At 44.9% G+C, this 22845-nt stretch overlaps 1 protein-coding gene across 1 annotated transcript in view; it reads left to right on the plus strand.

The window, feature by feature from the left end:
* The window catches only part of sptbn5 (spectrin, beta, non-erythrocytic 5), a 55987-nt gene that overhangs the window by 21083 nt on the left and 12059 nt on the right, over nucleotides 1-22845 (plus strand). The window contains exons 31-71 of the mRNA XM_020611531.1: nucleotides 5-59; nucleotides 503-592; nucleotides 725-861; nucleotides 1738-1924; nucleotides 2058-2167; nucleotides 2881-2971; nucleotides 4105-4221; nucleotides 4709-4866; nucleotides 5943-6075; nucleotides 7575-7720; nucleotides 8189-8303; nucleotides 8392-8502; nucleotides 9128-9307; nucleotides 9391-9594; nucleotides 9694-9843; nucleotides 9931-10035; nucleotides 10731-10919; nucleotides 11122-11277; nucleotides 12122-12313; nucleotides 12422-12517; nucleotides 12944-13065; nucleotides 13144-13258; nucleotides 13350-13463; nucleotides 14031-14152; nucleotides 14354-14516; nucleotides 14626-14814; nucleotides 15913-15990; nucleotides 16153-16325; nucleotides 16828-16918; nucleotides 17011-17157; nucleotides 17685-17822; nucleotides 18059-18226; nucleotides 18443-18531; nucleotides 18888-19074; nucleotides 19731-19799; nucleotides 19948-20091; nucleotides 20393-20589; nucleotides 21419-21623; nucleotides 22147-22326; nucleotides 22402-22557; nucleotides 22782-22845. Coding sequence (XP_020467187.1) covers nucleotides 5-59; nucleotides 503-592; nucleotides 725-861; nucleotides 1738-1924; nucleotides 2058-2167; nucleotides 2881-2971; nucleotides 4105-4221; nucleotides 4709-4866; nucleotides 5943-6075; nucleotides 7575-7720; nucleotides 8189-8303; nucleotides 8392-8502; nucleotides 9128-9307; nucleotides 9391-9594; nucleotides 9694-9843; nucleotides 9931-10035; nucleotides 10731-10919; nucleotides 11122-11277; nucleotides 12122-12313; nucleotides 12422-12517; nucleotides 12944-13065; nucleotides 13144-13258; nucleotides 13350-13463; nucleotides 14031-14152; nucleotides 14354-14516; nucleotides 14626-14814; nucleotides 15913-15990; nucleotides 16153-16325; nucleotides 16828-16918; nucleotides 17011-17157; nucleotides 17685-17822; nucleotides 18059-18226; nucleotides 18443-18531; nucleotides 18888-19074; nucleotides 19731-19799; nucleotides 19948-20091; nucleotides 20393-20589; nucleotides 21419-21623; nucleotides 22147-22326; nucleotides 22402-22557; nucleotides 22782-22845 — 5633 coding nt within the window. The remainder of the gene's footprint in view (nucleotides 1-4; nucleotides 60-502; nucleotides 593-724; nucleotides 862-1737; nucleotides 1925-2057; nucleotides 2168-2880; nucleotides 2972-4104; nucleotides 4222-4708; nucleotides 4867-5942; nucleotides 6076-7574; nucleotides 7721-8188; nucleotides 8304-8391; nucleotides 8503-9127; nucleotides 9308-9390; nucleotides 9595-9693; nucleotides 9844-9930; nucleotides 10036-10730; nucleotides 10920-11121; nucleotides 11278-12121; nucleotides 12314-12421; nucleotides 12518-12943; nucleotides 13066-13143; nucleotides 13259-13349; nucleotides 13464-14030; nucleotides 14153-14353; nucleotides 14517-14625; nucleotides 14815-15912; nucleotides 15991-16152; nucleotides 16326-16827; nucleotides 16919-17010; nucleotides 17158-17684; nucleotides 17823-18058; nucleotides 18227-18442; nucleotides 18532-18887; nucleotides 19075-19730; nucleotides 19800-19947; nucleotides 20092-20392; nucleotides 20590-21418; nucleotides 21624-22146; nucleotides 22327-22401; nucleotides 22558-22781) is intronic.

Below are 22845 nucleotides of genomic sequence, written 5' to 3' on the forward strand. Positions count from 1 at the left end.
AAAGAGGAGACAAGCGGAGACAGGGGGGACAGCAGGAGCAGCTGATGGAGCTGCTGCAGGTAAATCACTGGCTGAAAGATGAGCTGACTTAGTGACGTATTAACTGACCGAATCTCTAACCCACTTTGTGATTAACTGATGGACAAACCAGCGATCTTTTATATGATGTAACTATCCAGTGGAATGAATCTCTAGCCACTGGTATAATTTTACAAGAAGCTACGAAAATCATTTCCCAAATTTCAGCCTGTTTTAGCTGAAAATTATTCTTTCAAACTTTTCCAGAGTATGTGCAGGTCTTAGTCTTAAGATTATTTAATTCTGTTCCCTTAGATGTTGTTAAAAACTCTGAAACTGTGTGTAAAGGTCTTGTCTGCTGCAGTAGACAGTAACCTTAGTGATAACAGGTGGCTGTCATGAGACAGTTGCTATGACGTTCATCACTTCTTATCAAGCCCTGAGTTTTCTGTCAGCCTGGTCAACGTCGTCTCTCCGTCCTCAGGACGCCAAGCTGAAGATCGAGGCCATCCAGTGGATGCTGAACAATGCAGCCAAAGGTCACGACCTGCGCTCCAGCCGACAGCTGCTGAAGGTGAGCTCGCTGAGGCCCAGTGAGGCATACACCTATCCAGTCTAGTTAGGCTACATTTGTGAATGTGGAGCTGGACACTGATTGTGCTTTGACAGCCTGTTAGCGGTCAGTAACGGGTGTCTGTGTGTGTAGGAGCATCAGCAGCTGGAGCAGGAGGCCAAGGAGCTGGCAGAGAAGATCAACTCCATTGTCAGCAGGGCCAAACACCTGGCCTCCAACCACTTTGACTCTCGCAGGATCCTCCAGGAGACCGACACTTACCTTACTTTGTGAGTGACTCAGTTAGCTCTGCAGGGCTTAAAGGCAAACTGTTGATTTAAAGCAAGCCTTAAATTGTTACACGTAATAATGTGTCAACTTGTCCAGAGAGTGAATGTGATTTTCGAGCACAGGAACCATGGATGGTTGTATGATTGTATAAATGTCATTCAGATATGCTACAAGTTCTATAATTGTAAAACCTTGTAGAAAATAGGCTGCGTTCCCTGTAACAGGTTGAGTTAACATCTGTGTTTAGAACAGCTGTATTGTTCATCTGTGTCTAATTCTGGAGCTGTAAGGTTTTAGAAAACCAGTGCACAGTGTTGGTGTCTAAGGTGGAAACATTATTTACATTAATTACAGTTTGGGTTCACATTTGTGTGTGTATTTTTATCAACAGCTAAAATCTTTAGTTGATAAAGTGATGTGGTGGTGGCAGATTTTTAAAAAGCTAATGAAGTGATACTCTTCTTTTACACTAAGATTTCTAGATTTGACTTCCGATAAAATATGATTCAAATCTTCCATCTGCACCCATGAACAAAGTACAGTATAAATATCACCAATGAGCAAAACAGTCATTTCAAAAGGTCCTTTCTTTATTACTGTACAGTGTTTCTCATGCATTGACTTATTTGGGGCGCCACACAATCAGCAGTGATCACCGCATATTGATTTAAACTAGGTTAAATCTTATTTCACACACACAAACACATGACAGCCATGACGATGGGCTGTCTGTGAACAGTTCCACCTCCCGTGTTTGTGTTTTTAACACAACTCTGTCAGTGTGAAGAGTAAAAAGTCGTTGGGAACATCACTGACCGTAGACATACAGCAACAACCTGAACCACATGGTTTTGACATACTAAACTCTGCTGCAGGTTCAAGTCCCTCCAGAAGCCTCTGGACTGGCGTCGAGCTCAGCTGGTGGCATCTGTGCTGCTGTTTGAGTTTTATCATGATGTGGACCTGGAGCTCGGCTGGATCTCTGAACATGTTCCTGCCTATGGATCCACAGACTATGATAAGTCCCTGGCTGGAGCCATCAGCCTCATGCAGAAACATAAGGTACCAGCTGTGTTACAGTTCAAGCCAAGGAGTCTCTCATGTGTTCATCTAAATGCCTCAGGATGTGAACTGATGGCTGTAAAGATGAATATTCCAGGTTTAGCTCACACCAGGCTTGTATGTATTTATCTAGGAGCTGCAGGCCGAAGTGAAGGCCCATCGAAAACATTTGAACCACGTCCTGGAGAAGGGGCAGGGCTTGGCCAAATCCAGCAAATCAGATGGAGAGGAAGTGCTGCAGAGGTGCCATTCTTACTCTGTTTATCAGTAGTGGAAGAAGTACTCGGATCCTTTGAGCCAGAGCAGCATTACCACAGTTCAAAAGCTGTTGGAAGTAAAAGTCCTGTATTTAAAACAAAGTATTATCAACTAAAGGTACTTGTGAAGAAAATCAGCCCATGCAGTTATAATAATTAAATACTTAAATCATCAAAAACAAAAGTACTTCTCATGCAGAGCACCATTTTCAGGGTGTATTTCAACAGATGATATTTCTTTAATCTTCTGTGTTCTAGTTTGTTTTGTTCTGGGACAAGTTGCCGTACTTTATCATCCTTATTTGGTAAATTCTAGCAGAGCGTTGCACAACTCCAGCTTGAAAGGTTTAATGAGATATATGACTGAAATCACCTGTGTGGGTCTGCATGATCTGTAATAATCAATCAGATATTTATAGTTTTTATAAGTCAATCATTACCAGTAACAACAGCTCTCAAATACATGTAGTTAAGTAAAAAGTACCAGTGATTTCCTGCAGCAGACATCTGAGCTGGTGGCTTGGTTGATTTACACTTTGGCCAGGAGTTAATAAACTTAATAACACACAGACACACTCTCGAACACAGCAGTTCATTAGGCAGCACTTAGTCAGTTAATACATGACAAAAGAAATGTTCTAGAGGTTTCCTTGTGCAAGATAAAGTCGCACAAACACACCATCTGCTGTTTTGTTGCAGGTGCAATCATCTGATTGTAGAGTGGGACGAGCTGGTCGAGGCCTGCGACAGGAGAGCAGCTCACCTGAGCAAGGCCATCACCAGGGAGCAGGTGAGATAGGGATGTTGTTATCTCAAATACTAAATTCTGTGCAGCACAGTCAGTACTTTCTGTTCCTCGGCTGCTGTCAAAGTGCATTAAGAAAACAAAATCAGGTGGTGGCAGTGAAATTAGTGGTTCGGTTAATTACAAGTTTTTCTTTGCAATGTTGTGGTTTCCCCATTTTCCTCTAACATTATTTAAGATCCCCCCCTGTACAAAAAGCATTAGTTATGATACATACAGCAGCCAGACAGACAAAAAATAAGGTAACTTCAAACTTAATACTGACCGCACAATGTGCATTTTCCCTTGTGTAACAAAATACAAGCTGCAGAGAACTGGGAACCTGAATGATTTTGACATTTTAATTACCTCATGGGAGACTAGAACCGCCACCTTATTGTGGTGGAGGGGTTTAAAGTACCCGAGTGATCCTAGGAGCTGTGTTGTCGGGGGTTATATGCCCCTGGTAGGGTCTCCCAAGGCAAACAGGTTCAAAACCCCTTATGAAAAAATCAAAATCAAGGACCGTGACATCTCCTGGTATGGCGCAACCGGGGCCCCACCCTGGAGCCAGGCCCGGGGTTGGGGCTCGAATGCGAGCGCCTGGTGGCCGGGCCTTTTCCCACGGGGCCTGGCCGGGCTTAGCCCGAACGAGCAACGTGGGGACGCCCTCCCGTGGGCCCACCACCTGCAGGAGGATTCGTAAGGGGCTGGTGCACAGTGGATCAGGCAGCAGTCGAAGGCAGGGGCCCCAATGACCCGATCTCTAGACACGGAAACTAGCCCTGAGGACATGGAATGTCACCTCACCGAGCTTGTGCGGGAGGTTGAGAGGTACCGCCTGGAGACTCGCATTCCCTGGAGGAGCTGGAGGAAGTGTCTGGAGAGAGGGAAGTCTGGGCATCTTTGCTTAGACTGCTGGCCCCGCGACCCGGTCCCAGACAAGCGGAGGAAAAGGGATGGATGGATGGATGGATGGAAACTAGAGGGAGAAGATGTGTACCAGAGCACAGAGATTTATATAAAACAACTGGACACTTTTTCAGATACAGATGAATCTTACATGCATGTTGAATTAAGATTTAACAACCAAATCTGTGTCTTGGTCTGAATTTTGTCTTCATGCAATCCGTCACCAGCTGCTGTTGGACTTCTCAGAGCTGGAGTCCAGGCTAACGGAGACACTCAGTCTGGTGAACACTGATGACTACGGCAAAGACCAACTGGCCACACAGAGTCTCGTCACCAAACACCAGGTACAACATGCATGCTGAAAGGTCTGGACTTTACCTAAACCAGAGGGGACCCCAGCTTGCTCCCTGTGGAACTCCTCCTCAATCAAAATAAGATGCTTAGAATCGCTAGCATCCTTTGGTGACAGCTGAAATATTTAGAAATTATTTTCCAAAACATTTATTAACAAAACTTTATACTCGAAAGACAATTTAAAATGTAGAATATGAAAATGTAGGAGTGAAAATGAATGAAAAGAATCCTTGTTACTCATATATTATATTTTACTTTATTCATGTTTATATTATGTGATTTTGCCTTTTTACTTCGATTCTGATACCAAGATTCGGTATTTCTAGTCTCTGCTGTTTGTTTTGCGTTCTAGTTATTTGCACATCAACAAGAAAACATTGCACAGTAAATAAAAAACATTGTTAGAGCAGATTCTACTTTTTGCCTAAATGTGAAATATAGCAGCATGAATACTGGCGTTCCCTCATGGTTGTGCAGGTGTTGGAGGGCCAGCTAAAGGTGCTGGAGGTGGAGGTGGAGGAGCTGGGAGACCAGGTGGAGCAGGCGGCTCAGAGCTGGAGCCTGCAGGAGCTCAGAAGGCCCTACAGCCGTCTGAGCATCCTGAACCAGCAGCTGCAGCATCAGGCTGCTCTCAGGTAAATACACGGTCACACTGCTGTGTCTCTAGTTTCAACACCCGGTAACATCATTGGATCAAAAGCGGAATGTTGTAGAGTTGAACAGAGGAGGTAAAGGTCTAAGCTATGATTTTATTATCTTATGGAATATTTTAGCTTCTTTTAATGCTGTGGATAGTGTGGCTCCGTTTGATTGTGTGGTTGATGCTTCAGGAATATTTCCAGATTTTTTTTTCTTATAATGAAATGTCTTATAAATGGCAGCCCCACTGTACCTCATGTTGTTTTTTTATTTCAAGCAGTGATTAGATTTGTTTGTGAACAAATTCAATATCAATACCATCTAAAGATGTGAGTATAGACCCACTGTGCCATGTACACCTGTCACACCTATTACTCTGAATGCAGACGACATTACTTCTGTGACTTTCCTTAATTCTTATCATTGCATTTCTGCAAAATAAAATATATTTCATATATAATAGTCAATCATAGCTATCTTATATTTAATTTTTGTGATAAATTAACACATTAGGTCCAGAATATCAGGTACTGATGTCTTTAATTCTTATGTCGATATGTGTTGAGTCACAGATTCACGAGTCAGTGCCTGAGAATGCATGTGGGAAAAGAGGATGATTACTGTACTGGCTCTAACAGAATGAGTGGCAACTTACTATAGAGATTCTGTTGTCCAGAAGAGTGTTTAAGATGAGGAGCACATGTTGGGTTTGTTGCTATGCTGTCTGGGAGAATACGAGATAAACACAAGAGGTGGTGAAGAATCCAAGTCATCAAACACAAACAAGAGAAGGAGGAATGATGAACACCTGGACTGTGACCACGCTGTGTGTTAACTCAGGGCAGCGCTTGTCAGAGAACATCCAGCACTCTGCATGCTGACATGAATTACAACACAGAAGAAGAATTTCCATGATAGTTAACTAGAGTTCAGTCCCTTCTCATAAACCCTGATCTGGATCCCACACAGTGAAATGCTGTCTCTTAGTGTCCTGTCCTGCTCTTTCCTCACTGTTATAGGCCTTATTTTACATCCGTCTCTGCACCTGTGTGTGTCCATGTCCATGTGTCAGGGGTCAAAGATTAGGAGAAGTTCTCCATCTCCACGAGTTCATAAGAGAGTCCTTAGAGCTGGAAGACTGGATGAACCAGCAGAGACAGACTGCAGAGTCTCAGGACCTGGGCAACGACTACCAGCACGTTCAGGTAAAAATGTTTTCAACCGCGGCTGTGTTTAGACCGTTAACTGGCTAATGTGAGTACTGAGTATCTATATACAGTCTTATGCAAAAGTTTAGGCACCCCTTGATAAATAACAGATTTTGGTGATTTTTTTATTTGAACAGATGTTAACACAGTTTCTCTTGGAAATGGAAAAAATGCACAATATTTTCTGCAAACAGTGATGCATAGTTACTTCTTATGCCATAAATTGAACAAAAATAAAAAATAAAAACATTATTATGGCATGGTGCAAAAGTTTGGGCACCCTAAGAGTTCCAGAGTCTCAAAGTCTCTCACAAGGTATCAGACCTTAATCAGCTCGTTAGATCTGATGCACAGCAACAGCTGTCATTGGTAAATGCCAATTTCAAAGCTGTACAAATACTTTGACTCTTCAAACCTTGTGCACACACTTGTGGACACCCAGCAACCATGGGTTCCTCTAAGCAGCTGTGTAAGACCCTGAAAATGAAAGTTATTGACGCCCACAATGCAGGAGAAGGCTACAAGAAGATAGCAAAGCGTTGTCAGCTTGCAGTTTCCACAGTAAGAAATGTAATTAAGAGATGGCAGATCAGGGGAACTGTGGAGGTCAAGATGAGATCTGGAAGACCAAGAAAACTCTCGGACAGAACTGCTCGTATGCTGGTCAGAAAGACAAATCAAAACCCCCATTTGACTGCAAAAAACCTGCAGGAAGATTTAGCAGACTCAGGAGTGGTGGTGCACCGTTCCACTGTGCAGCGATGCTTGCACAGACAAGGCCTTCATGGAAGAGTCAGCAGAAGAAAACCTTATCTGCGTCCCCATCATAAAATCCAACGTCTGAAGTATGCAACAGGACATCTACAGAAGCCCGATGCGTTTTGGAAACAAGTGCTGTGGACTGATGAAGTTAAAATAGAACTCTTTGGACACAATCAGCAAAGGCATGTTTGGAGAAAAAAAGGAGCAGCATTTCATGAAAAGAACACCTTGCCAACTATTAAGCATGGGGGTGGATCTATCATGCTCTGGGGTTGTGTTGCAGCCAGTGGCACAGGAAACATTGCACGGGTGGAGGGAAGAATGGATTCCACTAAATACCAGCAAATTCTGGAAGCAAACATCACACCATCTGTAAAAAAGCTGAAGCTGAAAAGAGGATGGCTTCTACAGAGCAGGTGTTAAATCTCTGCAAGTGTCACAGCGATGAACTAGAGCTGCAACTGTTCATTTTCAGCACATAGCTTGTCATGATTCCAAAACAACTAAAGCAATGCACCGTTTGCTGTACTGAGGTAATGAGACTCTGAAATGCAAATCTCAAGATAATACCGTACTAGCATTTAACCTATAATCTCCAAATTAGGGACATATAGAAAGACAAATATCAACCACAGCTGTTCTCAGCCTCTGCAATCACCGTGCAGTTCATCTTTACAATACAAACTGTGTCTTCACCAATAATGGAGATCCTGTGTGTGTGGGTGATGTTTCAGTTGCTTCGTGGGAAGTTTGACGGCTTCCTGAAGCATCTGGAGGTCGGAGAGGAGAGACTGCAGAGCTGCAGCGATGTGGGTGCTCGACTGATCCGCAGCAAACACCCACAGAGCTCTGCAGTAAAAGACACATTGCAGCAGCTCAGGTACACACACAGGAGGCCAAGGACATACTGCAGTGAGTCGGTGGCTAACGCGGATGAATTTAGAAATGTTCTTTTACTTGTTGAAAGCGTTACAGCCACATCTTCAATCATTTTCTCAAGGTTCAGCATTCAAATTCAAATTCCAAAACAGTAAACAAACACTGGTGAACTGTTTGCACCAACATACTTTTGAAATAATGCATTAAAAAGGCTTTTTGTTGTTACTTTATGGTGAGGTGTGTAGAGAAGCGAGTAGTGTCAAACCTAACAGCCAGAAGGACACATGGAAGGGAGGAAGGAAGGACGCTGTCACAGAACTACAGCGGAAAGACAAGAGCGGGAGAAACAACTGACAGAAAAGGAAGAACATGGCTAGAGGCTGATGCAGCTGTACTCAGTCTGTGTCACATGTTGTCTTTATTTTTGTTTTGCTCCCATTTTGTTAATTCTGATATTGTTTGTCTGCAGTGCATGCTGGGAGGATTTGAAGGCCGTGGCTAGAGAGCGCCAGGATCAGCTGCAGAGAGCCGAGGAGTGTCACCGCTTTTACCAGGACCTGACCGATGCGCTGACACTCATCCAGGTATCCGTCTGTCCATCTGGCCATTCGCTGGATTTGTGTTGAAATTGAACCCTCAGTCTCTTTCTCTCTTTCCTCTGGTTCTCGGTAGGAGCGACAGAAGAGCATCCCTGATGATGTGGCGAAGGATATGCGAGGAGTTGTGTCACAGCTGAGGAAACACGAGGCTCTGCTCTATGAGCTCGCTGTCACAGAGCAACAGGTATAGACACTCAGAGGTTAATTGAAAAAATCAACTGGACTTAGATTTCTAGGTTGAGGTCGTTTCACCTCTCATCCAAGAGGCTTCATCAGTTCTGAGTTCTAAGTCCAGTTTTTTCAGACTCAGAGGTTAATGTTACTGTAATAAGGATATTAATGAACAACACTTTTAGTGAATCTCAGAAAGTCAGAACTGCTGAATGAAACTGATTTTTAATATAGTTATTAAGCGCTGTTGTTTTCTAGCCCTTTACAGAATTTGCCCATTCACCCCATACAGCCATTCACACACACACACTCTGATGGTCACTGGGAGCAACTTAGGGTTCTTGCCTAAAGACACTTGGACATGTGGACTGGAGACACCAGGGACGACCTGATCTGCCTCCTGAACCACAGCTTCTCCAACACAGTGATGGAACAACAGAATTTCCAGAAACTGTGGAGAAATTTTCAAAGATCAAATTCTAGAAGTTGGATTTTTGATACTGACTGGCTGAAACCTGGCAGGTCAAACAAAAACATTAGCTGGACTTTTCCTGTGAAGCTGAAAATGATCATCAGAACAGCTTCTTTATCTTGTAAGGATGCTGGTTTCTGATGTGTGTATGTTTTGTGTGTTTCAGCTACAGGAGCAGCTGGATGCTTTTGACTCAATCCTGGAACTCTGCACACCTCAGTTAAAGCTCTGCCTACAGGAAGTGCAACAGGAAGTGGTGGAGAGGTGGGAGGAGCTCCGGCATCACACGGAGCAGAGGGAGGAGGAGCTAAAACTGGCGTGCCAGCGATACCTGTTCCTTAACACGGTGAAGACAGATGATAGTTGAACATCATTAACAATCCCACCATGCCTCTCAGTCACTCATCGAAGTGTCTTTCTGCTCTTCAGGCGCAGGACTACTTCCTGTGGTGCAGCCAAATGATTGGTGCGATGGCCGCTGAGGAGAGCATCAGTGACGTGGCCACTGCTGACCTCCAGCTCACCCAGCACCAGCAGCTGTGGGCAGAGATGGAGGCGAGACAGGAGACCTACCAGCAGGCACTGGACATGGGCGAGGAGCTGCAGACTCGGGACAGGAGCAACTGGAAGGAGGTGAGGAGGACCAGTAATGTTTTTTATTTTTATTTTTATGAACTGCGGATGTGTTGGTTCAGTCTGGTGTATGAACATGTTTCCTCATGGTTCTTCCAGGTGTTGGAGAAGCTTGATGCGCTGCAGGCAGAACGAGACAAAGTGGAGGAGCAGTGGAACAAGAAACAAAGCTGGTTAGAAACAGTTCACCTGGAGCAGGTTTTCTACAGAGACGTTGACAGCTTGGACAAGACGTCCAGCTCACAGGAGGTGCGCTCTGGGTTTGTTCTCTAGGGGACCGTGAGAAATGAGATTCAGTCTCTCATCAGCAGTAAAACCTCTGCTGTGTGTCCACAGATCCTTTTACAGAACAGCACTCTGGGAAACACCGTTGATGAGACGGAGGGTTTAATCAAACGTCACGAAGCCTTTGAGAAGCTGCTCAGCTCGCAGGAGGAAAAGGTCTGCCCTGCTTCTGTACTGGGGTGTCGAGCTGCAGATAACTCACAGTTTCACATTTGTGGCAAATGTGCAGCTCTTTAAATCAAACAAACTAAATGACTAAGTTACTGAGGATAATTAGTAGAATTAAAGGCGTCCAAAATTCACACCTCTGGAAATTGGTTCACAAAAGGGATCAGGGTCCATCTGATGCAGGGGTGGCCAATTCCATTCCTCGAGGGCCACTGTCCTCTCAGAAGCTGGAATATACCAATTCACTTTGTCTTTCCTCACTCCACTTTCATCTAAGATGGTATTTTCCAGCTTCTGACTGGCTGAACACACCTGAGCCAGGTAATCAGCAGCAGGTCAGGCAGGGATAGTTGGAAAACAAGCAGGACAGCGGCCCTCGAGGACTGGAATTGGCCACCCCTGCATCAGATGTGTATGTAATGAGCTTTAGGTTGAACATTATATATTCCAATCACAGAGTAATTTGGACACAGTATTGGGTAAGTGGCAAAGTAATGTGCTTTTGAAGAGAGTATGTTGATGCTTTGATAGACTTTTGTCTGTGTTTTTCAACCTTGTTGACATTCTTTAGTGGGAACTTTGGTCTCTTTACTTTATATCATCTCGCAGTGCTCCTTCCCGCCTGGTGTAAAATGCTGCTGTATTCTGCTTTACTTAAACCTCCCTCTGTCTCTTCGGTCCAGCTGTCCTCTCTGAAGGAGCTGGCTGAGCGTCTGAAGGCACAGCTGAACAGAGACAAGAGTGGGCGGGTCCAAACCAAGCTCAAGGCCCTCCTCCAGAGACGTGGTCAGATCAAGGAGCTGTCGGTCAAACGCAGGAAGGAGCTGGAGCTTTCCAGGCTGTTGTGTGTCTTCAACCGAGATGTTGCACAGGTAACCAGCTGAACAATCAGATACCTTGGAGAGTTTTTGGAAGCTGGAACGTCCCTGAATGTTCTTATACAAAGAAGAGTCCAAGGATGTTTTTGGTTTTTATCTTTGAATGAATCAAATTTGACCAACATTGTCTCACATCAAATAATTTACTTCAGTTCTTTGCCATTCTGTTCTGAAACATTTTGTTTCTGTGTGTCAGGCAGAGGAGTGGGTGTCTGAGCGGATGCAGAAGATGGCAGAGGACAGTAAAGCTGACCTCAGTGACCTGCAAACCAAGATGAAGCTCCTCCAGAAACATCAGGTGTTTGAGGCTGAAATCCTGGCTCACAGTGAGATCATCAGAGCTGTACTGCAGGTAGGATGGGAAGAGACGAAGAAGCTGAGACATGGTTAGACTAGATGAAAAGGGATATCGTGAGATTAAATGAGATGATGAAATTTGATGAGTTCAAGTGAGATAAGGTTGAAGGTAATTGAAGCCCAGTAATGTTATGGAGATTAAATGAGCTCAGGACAGACGTGGCTTGATATGAGGAGGTGAGAGTGGGTGGCGTGAGATACTGAGCCCGCTACATAAGCAGGCATGGGGTCTTTTATCTCCCCCGTGCTGCTATGCATCGTTTTAAATTGTATAGAGTTTTTCCTATGAGTGGGAGTTTAAGAAACTAATAGCCATCCCTGGTAGGCTAGTGGTTAAGGCACAGCGCTCTCGCCGCTGCGGCCCGGGTTCAAATCAGGGTTGCGTCAGGAAGGGCATCCGGCGTAAAACATGTGCCAAATGTCAACATGCGAGTCGTCAGTATGACGATTCGCTGTGGCGACCCCTAAACGGGAAAAGCTGAAAGTGTTATCACTAATATGAGATTTGGTGAGATTAAATGAAGTGAGGAAAGTTAGGTGAGAGGAAAACATGAAGAAATTAAGAGAAATATTGGAAAATAAAAGCTGAAAGGTGATGAGGAACAAGATCGAATGTGAGGAGACAATGAGATGGGTTGAGACGTGCAGCAGTGTCTGCGTGTCTGGGCCAGACTTTGTCGTTGGCGTGGACCATGTCTAGGCCCAACATCCAACTTCCTGTCCACATGCAGAATTTCCACTCTAACCAAGCATTTAACCAGAAACCTGCCAGGATCTTTACTTGGCTGAAATATCTCAACCAGGACCATGTAGACTTCCATCTCCTTCTCTGCCTCCAGGCCGGTGAGAAGCTGGTCTCTCTTCACCACCCGAGGTCCAAGGAGGTGAAGAGGAGCTCAGGCACCCTGCAGCTCCACTGGGAGGAGCTGAAGAAGGCAGTGGCCACCAGAGGGAAAGCTCTGGAAGATAACAGAGACTTCCTGGAGTTCCTGCAAAAGGTGGAAGAGGTGGAGGCATGGATCAGACACAGGGTAGGAGACAGGCAAATTTGGGGGTGTGTGTGTGTGTGTGTGTGTGTGTGTGTGTGTGCGTGCGCTGTAATTACAGTGTGTATTCAGTGGGGAATGTCTGTGTTTCAGGAGGTGATGATCAATGTTGGAGATGTTGGAGAGGATTATGAACACGGAGTTCAGCTGCTGAAGAAGCTCGGCGAGTTCAGGGGAACTGGAGATGGGGTGAGGGCGCCCTGTGTTTGACTGTTGATTTTGGGGGGGAGATAGTTGTGAGGGATGCACAATGCCAGCCTCTCTGATGGGAAGCTATTAATGTGAAGCAGCAGCAGGAAGCATTTGGGTTTCTGCCAGCAGTAACTAGCACAGCTCTGACATGACCGAGATGGACCAGTAAGTGCTGACAGTGCTGGTTTTCCCTGATAAAATATAGGTTAATTAAAAAAATTGAAAGTTCAAACAGGAATGAAGCAGTGAAACTAAATTCCATATCAGTCACAACTTACACAAGGCCAGAGAGCTGAACAGAGACACTCTGGAAAACACGCATGTTGAGTCTTCAGTTTGAGGGTCAGACCACCCTAGGTCGGCTCTAGTCGGCCAAACAAGCTCTCCGATGAGGATGATGATGAAGGTCTGTTTAATGTGTAGGAAGTTACGGTGGATGAAGCTCACATCACAGCCATCAACAGACTGGCAGCCAGGCTGGAGAAGAGACAGAGCGCTGACGAGCTGGTGACTGTCAGGCAGAGGAGACAGCAGCTCAACGACAGGTGACACACACATTTCATCTCTTCGGCCTCCGTGGGCGGTTTGTTCTGAGTTTTACACCATCCTCTCATCTCTTCCAGGTGGAGCAAGTTTCATGGAGACCTGAATAAATATAGGAAGAAGCTGGAGGGGGCGCTGGTGGTGCATGCCCTCATCAGAGAGCTGGAAGAGGTCAGAGACAGAGCCAACGAGAAGGTCAGTCAGCTGCTTCTACCTGCAGATAACACAGAGCAGTGCTGTGCTGGAGTTCTCGTATTGTAACGACGTTCCTCCCCTCTCCCTGTAGATGCTGCTGCTGCAGGGCCAGGACTGTGGTAGTGACGTGGAGAGTGTAGAGAACCTGATCAGACGCCATGAGGAAACAGAGAGAGAAGCCGGGGTCATCCTGGAGAGGTTAAAGGTGAGGCAAGGAGCTCAGGCAAGGAACCAGCTCATTTCCACATTTCTGCACCCAAAATGAAGGCGTATCCTGAACAGATTTTCTTTGTCATTGTGGATCCAATGTCCACGTACTACAGGTGGGTTTCCCTTTACCACTGCGGATTGCAGAGAGCATGTTGTCACAGTGTCATGATAGTCTCTATGTGCACATCACCAGCGTTTAGAAATAAGGCATCTTGCTGGAAACTACTTTATAGCGGTGAAAGGTTTCTTGCTGCTGTACATTTTCCACTGATTACTCTGCACATTCATGCAGTGTCTGTTCTACATTTTGCAGTGAATCAGTTCTTAGAGGGATATGACAGGAGAATAAAACTGCATTCATTACTCACGGATAATAAAATACTTTGAGTGTGTGAGAGAGGGTGCACATCTGTGTGAGCGAATGACTTGGGCACAGGGGAAATAGTGTAAAGCACGTTGAGTCTGCTTCAGTCCGTAGAAAAGTGCTATATAAGTATAAGGTCATTTAGCATCCTAGTGTACGGTGTAGAGTGAAGCTACAGTGCCTATCGCCCCTCACCAGGCCCTGGAGAGGGAGGTGTCCGATCACCTGAAGGCTCGATCAGTGATGAGTGACAAACTGAAGAACAAACAGAAGGAGGTCCACAAAGCTCTGAAGACTCTGGACAAAGAGGTCAAACACAGGTGAAGGTCACAAGTTTTATTTTTAGCAGAAGAAGTAGTAGAGTTCAGTTAAATCTAGCTTGAATTAGTTAATTACTAATTAAAAATCAGCGTCTTCTCTTTCAAATCGTGATTTTGAGGAGAGAACACTAATTGTTCACCTCAACCAGACGGCTCACAAGTGTGTAAGTGAGCAGATGGACTCAAGCGTTGTTTATTTAGGAAGGAGAAGCTGCAGGAGGCTCACCAGCTGCAGCTGTTCAAAGCCAACCAGCGCCTCCTGTTGGAGTGGAGCATCAAACAGAGCAGTGAGATGGCAGAGAAAGGCCTTCCCAAGACCAGAGCCGAGGCCGACCGGCTCATCGTGGAGCATCAGGACTGGAAGGTGAGGGTCGTCCCCAGAGAACCAGCAGAGTGTGGTGTGAGTGTGGTGGAGTGCTCCTGTTAAAACTGTCCACCAGCCAGATGCAGCATTACACTGTGTATTGTTCCAGACAGAGATCGATGCCCGTGCCGAGCGCGACGACTCTGTTCGGGACTTTGGCCTGGGTCTAGTCCGGTCCGGTCACAGTGCGAAGGCAGAGATCCAGAAGGCTGTGACCCAGCTAGAGGAGGCCAAAGCCAGACTGGACCGAGCCTGGCTGGACCGCCACCAGACCCTGGAGCAGGCCCGCACCCTGCAGGTGGGGATCCACGACCAAGTAACATTCTGTATGAATCACAGTGCAGAGTATGTCATTATTTAGATGTGGTTATTTCTTATTCTCTTTTTATCTGAATATACCTCAACAATGTACAAATGATTCAGTCACTGTAACAAATAGAACCATGACTCTTCATGCTTTTATACACAATTAACACATTGATTGATAAATTATATAAAATAATATTAGCACATCAAAGGAAAGAGAAATTATAAAATTAAAGTGCACAATAAAAAATCTAACTAGAATGAGTAGAGCCAGAGTCTGGTGAGATTTATTTGATTATATAAAAGACAAAACATGGTGATTCACAGCAGACAAATCACAGATGTACAGGTGTAATATGTAGAAGATCTTTCCCATATTTTGCACCTTACTTGGAAGGTGTCAGCCTTGTCCTCAGGTAAAGATATTTAAGGCTCTAGCTAGCCACATAAGCTGACAGCCTTTGTGCATGCAGCATTTTAAATCCAAAATATGTATTTGGCACCAGAGTCAACATTTTCTGAATGCAGGACAAGTAGCTCTGCAGTTTAAATGGGATTTATCTGCAAAATAGTCTGAAAAGCCTTAATGATGGGCACTACCTGGATATATATGTAAGTGTTTGGTGTCTCCAGCAGGTGGAGGATTTCATGCGGTGACTTTTTTCACCAGGCGTAGTGAAGTTGTCCAGTAAAACTCTTCACACAGCCGAACCTGACATTTCCATTGTAGCTCCTGTAATTCTCCCTCTGGTTTGTTCACTTTTATAGGACCCAGTTCATGTAAATCAGGGCTTGTTAATGTGGACTGATTATTATGGCCATGGATTCTGAGCACAAATTCACTTTGCCTCTCACCAGGACACTGGTGCACAATAGCACAGGGCAAAGTAACCTGCTAGTTAGAAATGTAGGTGTAAGTGTTAGAAATGTCCACAGCATCACATCAAATGTTCAGCCACACAGCTGAGAAACTCTGCTCTAGCTCAGCGTGATGGTTTTTCTTTGTTCTCTGGTCTAACACAACCATCAGCCACAGCTTCAGTGCTAGGACGGGGTCACTCTTTCACGGCCTCCTCTCTTCGTCTTGCAGGTCTTCCTGGCCTCTGTGGAGCAGTGTGAGAGCTGGCTCAGCAACAAGGAGGCCTTCCTCTCCAACCACGACCTCGGGGTAAAGATAATCTTGTTTAGAAAATGTCCCGCTGTGCAGAGACGCTTTCAATTTGTCAAAAGTATCACAGATTTTCAAAACAGCTACGTTATATAAAAGAGAATATAGTTTTCAGTTGCTCAGCACAGAATCTTCCTCTGACTGATATCTTTGTGTTTTCAGAGCTCAGTGACGGAGGTGGAGACTCTGCAGAGGAAACAGACTCAGTTTGAGGAGGCTCTGGAGGCTCAGGTGGACCAGCTGGACCAGGTGGAGAAACTGGCCCAGAAGATGATCCAGCAGAAGCACTACGACTCCGACAACATCCGAGCCAAGAGCAGATCGCTCGCTGCCAGGTGAGAGGCAGCACTGAGAGCGAAACTCTTCTGACAGCTGATTTTTCAGGTGGCAATGTCTTCTGTTTTCTATTTACTGCTGGTAAAGCATCTGTGGACGTTGCCAGATGATTTCGAATGTTGAATGTACATAAATGTACACGTTTGGTGACTATTATTATTGTGTTATCCTGTTTTTTTTTTTGTGCTGCTGTAACACTTAAGTTTCTCTGAGAGGCATCGAGGACGTTGATCTCAGCCTCTTATCTAGAAATAAAGTTACATAGCTGGTACTTCTCATGTAGAAAAAATGCACAGGAATCAGTCAGTTTTGCTCAAACTACTGATTTGTGCTCAGGAATTAATGCAACACAGAGTTGAACAATATTGCTAACATTCAAACAACTGTTTAAGTTGATCAGGGACACATTTCAAAAGCACAATTGAGTTATTCCGTGTGCAGATGAGGCTCTGTAGAAAAGTGATTATACACCTGTCTGTGTGACGACCTGTGTGTCGGTAGGTGGAGTCAGCTGCAGCAGCAGAGCAGGTCTCGACACAAAGCCCTGGATCGATCACTGCAGCTGCAGCAGTTCTTGTCCAGTAGCTACCAGGTGATCTACTGAACTTTACTTGACTGTTATGAACTACTGTCAGGTGTGTGTTTTCTAGGTGTGAAAAGTAAATGTGTGTGTGTGTTTTCCAGGTGTGTGTGTGGCTGAATGAGCGTAATGCCGTGGCGTTGGATGAGAGCTGGAGGGAACCCACCAACCTTCAGGCCAAACTGCTGAAACATCAGAGCTTCGAGGCCGAGATCCTCGCGAACCGCTACAGAGTGGACACCCTCACCAAGGTCCATTGTTTGTGTGTGTGTACTTGTATGACTATATTTGTAAGGACCATTTTTGGTGTTATACTATGGGAGAGAGGACATTTTTGGAAAGTGAGGACATTTCTGCAGCACACTGCGAGGACACGCTGTCCAGTCCTCACACCCTCAGAGGGCTGTTTGAGGGTTCAGATTAGAATTGGATTTCAGTCAGGGTTGGGGGTAGGCAGGCACTGTGACGGTTAAGGTTATGGGAATGACGGTCCTCACAGAGATTGTCTTGTGACAGTGTAGTATGGTAAAATCCTCTCTTGTCTTGGGTCCCATGGCACTGTGTCAGATCTGTCCATGTTTTGTTCCTTCTGTAAAGCTCCCAAGCAGAAGCACACAACAGAAACACTGAGTTGTCATAATCCACAGCATAACTGCAGAATAAACAGTTTTTAATTAGCGTTTTCAGATGCGTATTGCATTTTTGTTCTATTAGTTTCAACACATTACTGTAACATTGTCATTCTTAATGTCGTACCATGTGCGGACCTGTTTTTCAGGAAGGGGAGAAGCTGCTCTCAGAGTCTGGCTCAGCTGAAGCAAAGGTTCAACTGCGACTCAGAGAGCTGACAGACAACTGGGACACTCTGGTCCACAACTGCAAGGAGAAGAAAGCCCGACTGCAGGAGGCCTACCAGGTACACACACATCTGCAGGTCACATGCACATCTTACCAGACATCATCAACATTTGTGGATCTGGTTTTCCCATCATCTGGTGACAGCTTTCTTTGTCCAGACCATATGATAGTTCATCTGGAACATGGCTAAAACTGAATCTTTCCATGTGTAGTTTGGCAAAATATGAATAAAAGAAAAGTGAAATATGGAGCCAAGTCTTCATTATGTTGGTTTTTTTGTGTGTGTGTTGTAAGGCGCTGCAGTTCCATCGCTCACTGGATGACATGGACCAGTGGGTGGGGTCAGTAGAGAGGGAACTGGCCAATGAGGACTGTGGCAGCGACCTGCCATCTGTCGGCAGGCTGCTGAAGTCTCTGCAGGGGCTGGAAGAGGAGGTGGATGGACACAGAGACAGAATCCAGGTGCGTGACATCTGAACAGTGGTGACCTGTTCAGTATCCTGTGCACTTTTCCCAAGTCCCTGATTTTCTATATTTTCTTTTGTTTAAAACTTGGAGACCATTTCTGTCCAGTCACTTGTTCATGGCCTGACCAGTGCGCTGCTGTAGTGATGTCAGCGCACGGCGAGTAGCAGTATACTGTATATATATATACTGCATGCCATATGTTTTTACCAGGGTCTGGTGGACACAGCAAAGACCTTCCAGTCTCAGGGAAACTTCCTGGCTGAGGAGATCCAGTCCAGAGTGGCACACACCATCAACAGGTCTGACAGTAATATATATGAGATAAATATTACTCTTTTTACTGCACTACATGTATTTGATAACTTCAACAATCATGATAATCACAAGACCCTGTTGGGAAATTCACAAGCTGCCTGGCAGAATGAGAAGTACTTTGAATTATAGTGCTTCAAAGGTAGCTAACATTATCACCTTGACCAGCTACAACATTAAAGTGATGACTTCAAGTACTTCAACATGTGTTGATGCTAATACTTTTGTACTTAAGTTAAAATTTGAATGAGGTCGTTTTACACTCGTCCACTTTTCATTAAGTAAATGATCTGAGTAGTACTTCCACTGCTGATATCAGGCATGCTAACGTCTACTCCATCAGGTACAACAGTCTGTCGGAGCCCCTGCAGCGCCGCAGGGAAGCCCTGGAGGCTTGGCAGCTTCTCTTCCAGTTCTCCAGAGACCTGGAGGAGGAGGCGGCCTGGCTGAGCGACAGACTGGCCTCCATCACTGCCAGAGACTGGGGCAGCTCCCTGAGCAGCACCCAGCAGCTGCTCCACAAACACCAGGTGACCACTGACGTTTAAAGACACTTGGCTCTGAATCCTTCATTTAAAGTTACCACAGATATAAACACCTGAATCCTCAGTTAAATTATATGTCATCTAAAAGGGACAATCCTCAGGTTGGAGAAGCCAGCGAAGCTTAAATGTTTGATGCTTTTTGTCCTGAAAACTGACCTGAAAGATTTTTATTAACCTCTGTTGATTGGCGTTAATTGACTCATGGTTTCAGGTTGATCCGTGGTTTCTGTTTAAACAGTTTATAATACTGTGTTTTAAGGAGTAACTTCACTTGTCCTGTGAGTCTATAACCAGTTTCATCTGGAGTTTTTAACGTTCGTCTTTCTTTAATGTCCTCTTTTTATCTTTAAGTTTCTTATTTTTAATATTCATTTGCATTTTCATCTAAGTTTTCAATGTGTCCATTTCTTTGCTGAATCTTCCTGTTTGTTTTGTGTAGCACACTGTACTGCATGTTTGTGTGTAAACCCAGCTAGATAAACTGAAGTGAAATATTACTGTTGTAGTAATTCTGCACATTGAAGGGACATATTTAAATTATACCTATATATTAAAAGATCATCTGCACAGAGTGAATGTTGAGTGAAAAGCAGCATAAAAGCTCAACAATCACTTCTGGTTCCTGTTTGTTTTTTTTTTAGGCTGTGATGCAGGAGATCTCAAGCCGTGGCCCATTGGTTCAGGCAGTTCAGGAGGCGGGGCATAGCCTGGTGAGGAACCAGTCACTCAGCATCTCTGGTGCCAGGCACTGTTAAAACTCTTTGGCATGTACTGTCAAGTATGTGGATGTTACAGTGTAAGGAGCTAAACAACAAAAGACACTGATCGTTTATTGCTACATTATATCGACTTTCTCAGGTCAGAGGTCGTCACTTTGCGTCTCATGACATCCGGGAGCGTCTGCAGGAGCTGAAGAGTCTCCACGAGGAGCTGATGACGGAGGCAGAGAAGAGGGGGAAACTCCTGCGGGAGGCACTCAGCATCCACACGTTCCTCACTGAGGTAACACTGTCCCTGTAACGGTCTGTACGGAAAAGGACCAGCACCTTTGTTCTAAATAAGTCCAAGTCATAGATTCAGTTCAGCTCTGTGATCTGATCAATTAGGTCTAAATGTCCTCTCACAATAGAAAAATAAAGGAAAAGAAATTACTACTACTTAAAGTAGACGTGACTTAGGCTTTGCCTTTAGGTTTAAGGTTGACAAGCATTATAAATAGACGGGGGTGTGCAGCGGATGTGTTGCTATTCAGTGTTAAAGCGCAGTTCCATAAAGGTGTGTGTGTGTGTGTGTGTCTGCTGAGGTGTCAGAGCTGGAGCTGTGGTTGGACGAGCAGCAGGCAGGTTTAGAGTCTCGGGACTGTGGGAGGAGTGAGGAGCTGACAGAGGCTCTGCTGAGGAGGCTGGACTCTGTGGACGTGGAGCTGGAGAACCAGAGGAGGACGGTGGAGAGGCTGCAGGAGAGCGGCGCGTCGCTGCAGCACCTGGGACACCCCGACAGGTGGAGAGGCACATGGCTGTCTGTGTAAACACCTGCAGCCAGTGGTAGTCCTCAGATTCAGCTTCTTTACCTGAGCAAATGCACCAATAGCACAGCTTCAGGGTCGATTATTAATACTGATGCAACAATGAATATGCAGCATTTTAATGTTGTAGCTGCTTGAGGTGGAGCAACTTTTAAGTATTTTATTTGTTGTTGGTTAGCTCAGTCCAGTGGTTGCCAACCTAGGTGTGAGGCCCCTCAAAAGAGTCTCAGGATAAATCTGAGGGGTCATGAGACAACTGATGAGAGAGGAAAGAAAAACAAAGCTCTTTATTTGGATGTTTATCTGATTTTTGATTTAAATGAAAACATCTGCGAAGTTTAGCAGAGGAGTTGCTCTTTAGAGGAGAATGCTAACTTATTTCTGTGTGGACCCCAACCAGACACCAGCTCATCACATGTCAGAATGGCTGGAAGCCACTGATTTAATCTTTAACTTTGTATTTATCAGCTTATCTTATGATCATAATGTAAAATATTACCAAATCTTAATGTTACAGTCTATATCTGAAAAGTAAGTTACAGCTAAAACTGTTAATGTGGTAATGAAAAGTCTGTTTCCCTGTGAAAAGTAGTTTAGTAGAAGTATAAAGTAGTGTAAAATGGAAATAGTACAACCTTAAAATTGTACTCAACAGTTATTCTTCACCATTACTTTTAGCTGGAAATGGGTATATTAATTTTTTAATGTATTACATTTAAATCTGGCCATATTTAGTTTGTGTATTTTTGAAAACCAGCATGTTGGTCTGACATATTATCAGCAGTCTGTCTGTCTGTGTCTCAGCCACCTGGTCAGGGACTCTCTCCTCGCTCTTCTCCAACACTTTGAGACTCTCTGCCGACGTTCTGCCTCTCGTCGAGCTGCTCTTGAAGATCAGCTCCGTCTCTATGTGTTTGAGAGCGAGGCCAAAGAACTACAAACATGGCTGGCCTCCAAGAAGACCACAGCAGAGTCCGAAGACTGCGGGCAGGATCTGGAGGATGTAGAGGTGAGAACACGAGAACAAGGTGAGGAGATCTGAAGTTTCCTGTGTTGATCTAAATGCAGTTTTCACTGCAGATGAGAAAACAACAAGGCAATTAGCAGCCTGTGTTACAGGTTTATATCATTAAAACACTATAGCCTTAGGAATTTGATTGGCAGAAATTAAATTGGCTAGAAAATGACGATCTTCTGTCTGTAGTCCAGTTGGCTGCAGAGTGTTTTACTGCTGGTGCAGGAGGTAAAACCAGGACTTTAGATTAAGTCTATAAATTAGACTGTGTAACAGTTTATTGTTGGATTTAGTTTCCATGACTTTAAATTTGTTATATTGCTGCTCTTTCCCAGTTTAGTATCCTCAGGTCTGCTCAGACTGGGTCCCTCTTTTTTTAAAATGAATTTATGCATGTCAGCTTTGGACACAGTGCCAGTTTGGACTGGATCCAATGGTTTGGACCCATGAATATGGAGAGAACATAGTCTCCGTAATGGTTCTTATTACTCTACACTTCTCATCTGTCCGTCTTTAGGTCCTTCAGAAGAAGCTGGAGGTTCTGGTGTCAGAGGTGTCCGGTCTTGGTCGGACCCGGCTGACCTCGGTGCAGCAGCTTGGCCGAGGGCTGCAGCAGGACGCTCAGGTCCGGAGGAGAGACGATGCTCTCAGCAGGCTGTGGGATGACCTCAACAGCAGCATCAGGACCAGAGAACAGGTAGGACGCTGTCGTGGTGCACGATGCAGGTTTGGTGGTGAAGGTCACAGTCGTATAACGGTCCTCGCCTAACAGTGTCTGCAGGCTGCGAGGGAGGTTCATCAGTTTAATCATGATGTGGATGAGCTGAAGGGCTGGATGGCTGAGAAGGAGGCTGTGCTGGACTCAGAAGACCATGACCACGACCTGCAGTCTATCCAGACACTGCTGAGACAACACAAGGCTCTGGAGGTAGGAGACACCCAGTGGGTCATAAAGGTTGAAAGGTGTAGGTGATGAATGACCATAAAGCATGCAGCCGGTGATTTTGTATGTTGGTTCTTTTGCGCAAATCCCGTCCAGAGACTAGAGCATTTTCAGAATATGTTTTAGGATAAAACTCACTCCATGCATGGAAAACACCAACTTCTGTAGCTTAAAGTGAAGTCTGAACAGTTGCTGATGTCTCCTGTCAGAAGGATCTGGTTCTGATCTCTGAGGAGGTGACCAGGAGCAGAGAGGAGGGCCAGGCCCTGAGCC

Source organism: Monopterus albus, unplaced genomic scaffold (genome assembly GCF_001952655.1).
Source record: "Monopterus albus unplaced genomic scaffold, M_albus_1.0 scaffold115.1, whole genome shotgun sequence".
NCBI lineage: Eukaryota > Metazoa > Chordata > Actinopteri > Synbranchiformes > Synbranchidae > Monopterus > Monopterus albus.